The sequence below is a fragment of the Rhinatrema bivittatum genome, unplaced genomic scaffold (assembly GCF_901001135.1).
Source record: "Rhinatrema bivittatum unplaced genomic scaffold, aRhiBiv1.1, whole genome shotgun sequence".
Taxonomy (NCBI): Eukaryota; Metazoa; Chordata; class Amphibia; order Gymnophiona; family Rhinatrematidae; genus Rhinatrema; species Rhinatrema bivittatum.
Window position 1 is genome coordinate 48,726 of NW_021821060.1, and position 6,668 is coordinate 55,393.

The 6,668-nt window shown below is 49.7% G+C and overlaps 1 protein-coding gene across 1 annotated transcript; it reads right to left on the reverse strand.

Moving 5' to 3' along the window:
• Positions 1-208: 208 nt before the first annotated feature.
• On the reverse strand, positions 209-4,265 carry LOC115082415. Its single transcript, XM_029586645.1, has 2 exons — positions 3,054-4,265; positions 209-985 (listed from the first exon to the last, which is right to left on the reverse strand). Exons 1-2 carry the CDS (start codon positions 3,334-3,336, stop codon positions 639-641), a joined length of 630 nt encoding a protein of 209 aa, XP_029442505.1. The 5' UTR covers positions 3,337-4,265; the 3' UTR covers positions 209-638.
• Between the last annotated feature and the right edge of the window lie 2,403 nt (positions 4,266-6,668).

Here is a 6,668-nt window from a genome sequence, read left to right on the forward strand (position 1 = left end):
CATGAGTGGTATTCAACTTGGCCGCAGTTTAATGTAAACCTTAACCCGAGCCCTCACAACTTAATAACTTTCCAACAACCCCTCCAAACCAGCACCCCCATTTAACATCCCCTTTTCGCCTCATCCATGTCCCTAGTGGTGAAGTGACTTCTTCCCTCCCCAACCCCCCCCCCCCTCCCCTACTCTGCCTGTAACCCGCAAGAGTAGGATAACTGGAAACTTTGGCCCCATAGTTCTCCGGTGCCCCCGTGCAGCGGCGCCCCCATGCTACACGAGGCCTTTTTCCCCCCCTCCATTACCCTCATATGAACTGCCCCATAACATACAGCTTTTTGGGCTCGGGTTTACCGCCACAACAAACTGTAAGACATCAGTTTGTCCCCCCACTGCGGCCCAGTTACCACTTCCTAATTTCCTTCTCCAGCCCTTCTTGTAATGAATTATTGAATAGGTCCATGCCTACTTCTGATAAGTGTACTCCGTCCCCAGAAAATAAACCTGCTTCATTCCCCTAAGACCACCGATGCCTGATCGAAAACCCCCCTTCCCAACCCATCCATTTGCCTAATTGTCTATTTAATTTTTTGACTCCCACCCGCCAAATCATCTCGTCCTTATTACGTAACCTAACAATGATATCAGACCACCCTAGCCAGTACCCTGGGGCATCGAATCATGACCTGTGACAGGTCTTTTTTCATGCAAGTTAATAACTCTCTGCATGTTTTGGACCCAATATCATTGCCACCCAAGTGAAAAATTATTAAATTGGGCTCTCCCCACATCTGAATCCTTTCAAACAAAAAGGGCAATAGCTCGTCCCAACCCATACCCCTTTTACTAAACCAGGACACCCGCCACCCGGCTCTGTCAATGTCCAAGTGTTCTCCATACGGACGCTTCATTGCTCGTCTCTGCGCCGGATGAATGTAGGAATGACCCACAATCCAGGCACATCCTTCAAATCTCTTCACCCCCATACGCTCTGCAAGAAAAATTAACAATTAGGAAAAGTAAACATATCGGAGGGTCCGCGGTTAGGTTATTCATTCCCCCCCCCCCGTCCTTCCCCTTGTGTGCTCGCCGCATTCCCCTTCTAGCAGAAGCTAGATCGGACGTAAGACCTAAAAGCCTCCGACTTCCAACGCCCTAAAACTTTGATCTCCATATCTGACAAACCAGCTTCCGCTGCAGCAGTGGCCGCCCCTATTCGAAACGAATGCGAACTGTAATAACTTGGATCACCACCCGCTTTGTGGATGGCTAAACCTAGCACCTTAGAAAACTGAAATCGTGTAAGGGGAAAAGAGTCCTCATGAATGAAAAAGGGGCCTTCCACATTCAGACGCAACCGCATATAACCGTGTGCCAGCCGGACCAGGCAAACTGACCGCTGGGCATCGCACAACAATGCGACGACCGCTCCCTTCCCTGTCTGATCTGTTTTAGATCTTGGAATGAATAACCTAACCTCGGACCCTCCGATCTGTACATTTGACTTCAGCATTCCCACTTCCCTAATGGCCTGCCTGGATTGAGCCACTAAACTCGCTAATCCTCATGGCTCCGAAAAAGGCCCAGGAGAAGGCTAATCTGAACATGGAGGTTTCAAACGCGGACCAACATATCTGCGGCAGAACTTCCACTAATGTACATAAGTCAATGTACAGAATAGGCCTCCGTTTATCCTCTTTGTGACCCTGACCTCGTTGCCAACCCCCAAGTACCTTTTTTACCCTAAAACTATTCATCGGATTCGGGCACCCCTGTACCTTTTGGAAAAAAGCGAAACCCGCTAAATGGGAACGGACCGTTGCAATCGAGCATCCTGCCTGCTTTGCTGCTATTATGAATTGACACAGCTCCCTATCAGACACATTCCTGTTATGGCACCCAATATTGGTTAAGAAACCTGTCACCGCCATTAATTCTGCAGTGTAAGCCTTCCAAGTTGCTGGTGCGACCGAGTTGTGAATCATCTCGCTCTCTTCATCTTCCCATGACGACCCGTACTTCCCTTTGAAACTCTCAGCAGCCATCTGTCCCCACTTGCATTCTGCTGGGAACATCGTGAAAGCGAATCTGTGTATGCATGCCCACCCTCACCCCTTTCCCTCCCCCTTTTAAATTCTTTTTTTTTTTTTTTTTTATTGTGACTGTCTCTTCCCTGCCACTGCTCCTTTCGCAATGCCTGTTTGCCCTGCTTGGGGGCACCGGGAAACAGGATGGGCTCCACCACAAGTGGAACACGCGTGCCTAAATTTACATTCAGGAAACAAGCAAGAGGTTCTATTATATCTCCAGCAAACATCCAACCCCCCCAGGGGAAACCCTCATCTCGTTCCCTTTGGTGGTGTTCCCTACGCTCTGCAACTCGCCACCCCTGCCCCTACCTGCTGCACCACTCGCTCCAAAACCTAGATTTACACCCTGCTCCGTTTTAGCAGCGCATTTGTTTGTCATTTGTGTAAGCCATAAGTTTATATCTTGCGTTCCCCAGGACATAAACCGGTTACCTGCCATTTTTTCCCTGAAACGCTCATCATAATTGAGCCACGCCCAGCCCTCATAATCCTTATATGCCCCCAGTATGCTGTATCAATAAGCCAGTAGCGCCCCATAATGGCCTGGCTGATAGTGACATACCACACTTGCTAAACGAAGGAATCCCCTTATCCAGTTAAGAATATTCTTGGCAACGTTAGGCTTGGCTGAATCCCTCCTTTTTTTCTTTTTCCCTTTCCCACGCCCTCTATTATCAGCCCTGCGCCCAGCCACTAAGCTGAAAATGTTAACATATCTTCTCTTGCGAATTCGCCTGCGCAACCTTCTAGGTACTCCCTCCCATAACTCAGTCAATGTCGCCAGGGCTGGGTGCCCCATATCCTGGCTCGGGCCCAAACCGCTAGCTCTTCTACGCTGTCCCGAGGACCCACTATCCGAGGAAGAAGAGTCGGATGAGTCCGAACTCTCAGACGAGCTATCACTATGTACCCTCTTCCCTTTCTTTTTCCTCACCACTGTATTGGTCTTATCCGCCACACTGCTTTTACCTGTCCTTCCCTGCAAACCTCCGAAACTGGGTGCTCCATCGCCTGGATCTTGCCTGAAAGACGATGCAGCCTCCTCTCTGCCCGGGCTTTTATCTTGTCGGGACTGCCATCTTTCCCTCCTCAGGAGCTTCGATCGTACATCACCATCCGAACCTGCAACAGTGGAAAAGCCCCCACCAGTATCTTGCCCCGAAAAAACCCAGTCCTCATCGTGTCTCAAACCCTGTTGTTTGGCGTTACCTTTGTAACCACCCACCACCCCTCCCTGAAATCCACCCGACATACTTAACGTGTCCCCTGCACGGCTGCCAGTGCCCGGCAGTCTCCCCTCACCCACACCTCAATCTCTCTCAACCGTCTCCGCTCCCTCTACTTCTGCTCCTGTTCTACTGCATGGGTGCACCCTCCTGCTGCCTCCTAAAGGAGTAAGACCTGCTCTTATTCCCCTCTGCCGCACTACAGTGTTTTTTAGGGCAGAATACCTATGACCGCACTCACCGCATGCCTGCAAGTCTTTTTGACTGGGCTCCTCCCGAAATTTTCTGCCTGACTGGCGGGGGGGGCCTGCGCCCTGCCACGCATGCCTCTGACGTTCAGTCCCCCACGGCCCAGCTTCATGTCCTCCAGAATGAGCAAAACTTCTTTTCAGACTCACTGAAGCTCCTCTCCGCAGGAGCTGCTCTTTCTGCAGCCTGCCTCTGCTTTGCTTAATTGCTGTCTCCAGGAATTCTCTCCTGGTCAGACATTCTGCTCGGTTCAGCTTCCTCCACCCCCTCCCCTGAAGGGGCAGGCAAGGCTGCTTTTCCCAGAGCAGTGGGATCGGGTTGCTCAGTATTGTGAAAGCTGGGGGAAGGGCTGCAGACCTCAACATGTAGCAAAGCAACTGCCGTCTCCTCATCGTGAGGCAGGGGGAGGGCGGGCTCGTTTGTTCTCTGCCTGCGGGCTCGTGCTGAGGAGGACTCTACAGTGGCAGGCACTTCAGGGCCACTTTTCCCGGAGCTGAAGACTTCTCGGGGCGAGTGGCGTGGCAAATCAAAATGGGGGGGGGAGTAACCTCCGGGTCAGGACCAACCTGGGGGGCAGGGGCTGTTCCCCTGCACCCTTTTTTGGGCATCCTGTTGTTTTTTTTTTAAGAGCTCTGACAGGGTGCTGTTTCTACAGGAGTGGGATTTCGCAACAAGGCAAGCAGTTACTCCGGTTAGTAAATCAGAATACCATTAAACAGTACCTCAAGCAAAACGACAGACTCCCTCTGCTCGATGGCTCAAATGGCGCCAAGCGCCCTCTGCTGGCCCGTTTTCAAACCCAGGAGCAGTCGTGTCCGACGCTCATAGGTCTGAACAGAACCCGACGTCACACGGTCCGCCTCCCCCTCCCCTTCCCCCCCCCTCTACCTCAGCTCCGTTTCTCGCAGATTCCACCTATGTTATACTCGCAGCACCAGACCTGCTGACGCTGCTCCTTGTTAGTGAACGATGTAGCAACCTAATTCTGTAATTTATCTTTCTGAGTGCATGACGTTCCCTGGTACCGTGGCTCCTGCCATCTTTCAGTATATAGTATCTCGCAGTTAAGCAGGCGAAGACCTAGGCAACCTGAGCTTACGGCTAGATGCCACTATGGTGATGTGACAGTCGGTCACGGCTTAGATGCAGCGCATTCGGCTGGTGCCCTGCCGCACAAGACTTCTGTTTGTCGGTGTCTCGTGGTGTGATGCTGACCAGGCGCATGCGCGTGCTTGGCAGAACTTGGGAAGCAGTGTTTATCCCGTGTGGCAGGTGGATGTTGAGGTCGGAGTATACAATACTGTGGTCGCTGTGGCGGCTGAGATAGGGGGAGCCGAAGAGGCAGGTATTTTCGCTGTAGCTCGGTTGGTTGCTTGACTTTTGTTTCCAGTGACGGCGTTTGTTCCGGTATTGTTGCTCACATCAAGATGGCGGCAGTAAGCGGCAGTAGTGCGGAGGGATCCGGGCAGTGTTCCTCTGCCTGTACATCATCACTCATCAATGGGGATGTGGAAACCGAGACACTCAGGGATCCTTCGCCTTGCTTATCAGCGGACTCGGGAGGTGGTCTTGCAGTCCCGGAGGAGGTACGTGGCCGTAGGATTGGGAGATGTAGTATGTGTAACATTTTCATGAATCTGTATACAGCCAAATCGGTGGATTTGTTCTATAAAAGGCCATGTATGCCCAAATGAACACTATAGGTAATTTTGATAGGTTTTTTTTTTTTTTTTTTTTGCATAGTGAGATGCACTGCTTGTGTAATATATGTACAAATGTGTGTATATTTATCCATCTTATCTATCTATACAAGCTGTTATGGCAGCAAAATTCTAATAACTTTATTGGCAGGACAATTTTACATATGTTGCCAAAGTAATGTATAGAATAATTAAAAGGGTGGAAAAAGAGAGGAAACATTACAAATTGGTATTAAATGATGTAAAGAAACGTATTACAGAAAGTATAGCTTCAGGGACATGTCTCAGATTTTGTTGCTGGTCCATATTGTCCCTTGCCAGGTTTTCATTTCTGGCCTGGTGGCATGCTACCACATATTTTATTGCTATAGCTGCTGAGAGCTCTTTCAGTCTCCCCCCCTCCAACATCGTTACCCTTGTGAGAATGCACAGCCAGTGATAGCCCACATGCTTCTGAAGTGTTTTACCTATTACCATGGCTCTGGTCTCCACCACATCCTCACCTAGTCTCCCTCTCTTTCCCAACCCGAATCCTTCTTTCTCTTGTTTTCTCTGCTCTATCCTTTAATCTGTTGTGGGGCCAATGCAGTAAGGCACCCGTTTTTCCTAATGCATACACAGCCACATCCACTGGGCTCCCGATGAAGTATTAAAATGAAGTGCTGTGTTAGAATGGATGCACTAGGGAAAAATTGTGCATCTCTATTGCTCAAATGCATCTGACGCCCAGAATTGCAATGGGCGCCTGTCTGTTTTAACCCACTTCAGGCCGATTTTGCCCCTTGCTACTGTGCATATATATTTTCAGGCTGATGCAATATAGTGTGCTCAGGCTAGAGCACTGGGTAGCACTTGATTGGACGCGTGTTTTGGATGTGCTAAAATAACCCCCGATGTAATACAGGGATTATTAGCACGACCAAAATGTGTGTCCAAGTGAGCGCATAGCTGATAGCGCTCACTACATGGAAATTTCATGTAGATGAGGCTATTAACTGTTATCCCGGATGCCAAAAATGCAGCGTGGCCAAGACGCCCATTTTAAAGTGGCAAATTTAATGCCTGCCTGGGAGCTGGTGTTAAAGCATGCCGTGCTCCAGGGCTCACCGAAAACCAACAAAAATAATCCTGCTTTCTGTGGTTCCTCATAGGAGGAGTCACAGAAAGCAGCAACCCCAAGGTCTGGTCCACTTGGAATCCCTTCTGGAAGTAAGTGAAGGAGTAAATACATTAATAAGTGATGGTCTCTTAATATTAATTTATTCAGTCCTTTACTTATGCCAATTTGTCCATTCACTGTCGCATGTCAGTGAATGGACCAATCCCCTTTCAGTAGGCTGTCCTGATAGGGGATTGGTCCTTTCTCTGACAAGTGTTACTCCTGGGGGAATTCTGCACTACTGCGGAAT

Bases quoted from the DNA above. Each gene is read 5' to 3' on its own strand.
- LOC115082415 (XM_029586645.1), bottom strand. From the start codon at position 3,336: ATGTCGGGTGGATTTCAGGGAGGGGTGGTGGGTGGTTACAAAGGTAAC. The intron at 986-3,053 runs GTAAAAGCAGTG...TTTTTCTTGCAG, and splicing joins AGGTTTGCAGGGAAGGACAG to AGCGTATGGGGGTGAAGAGA.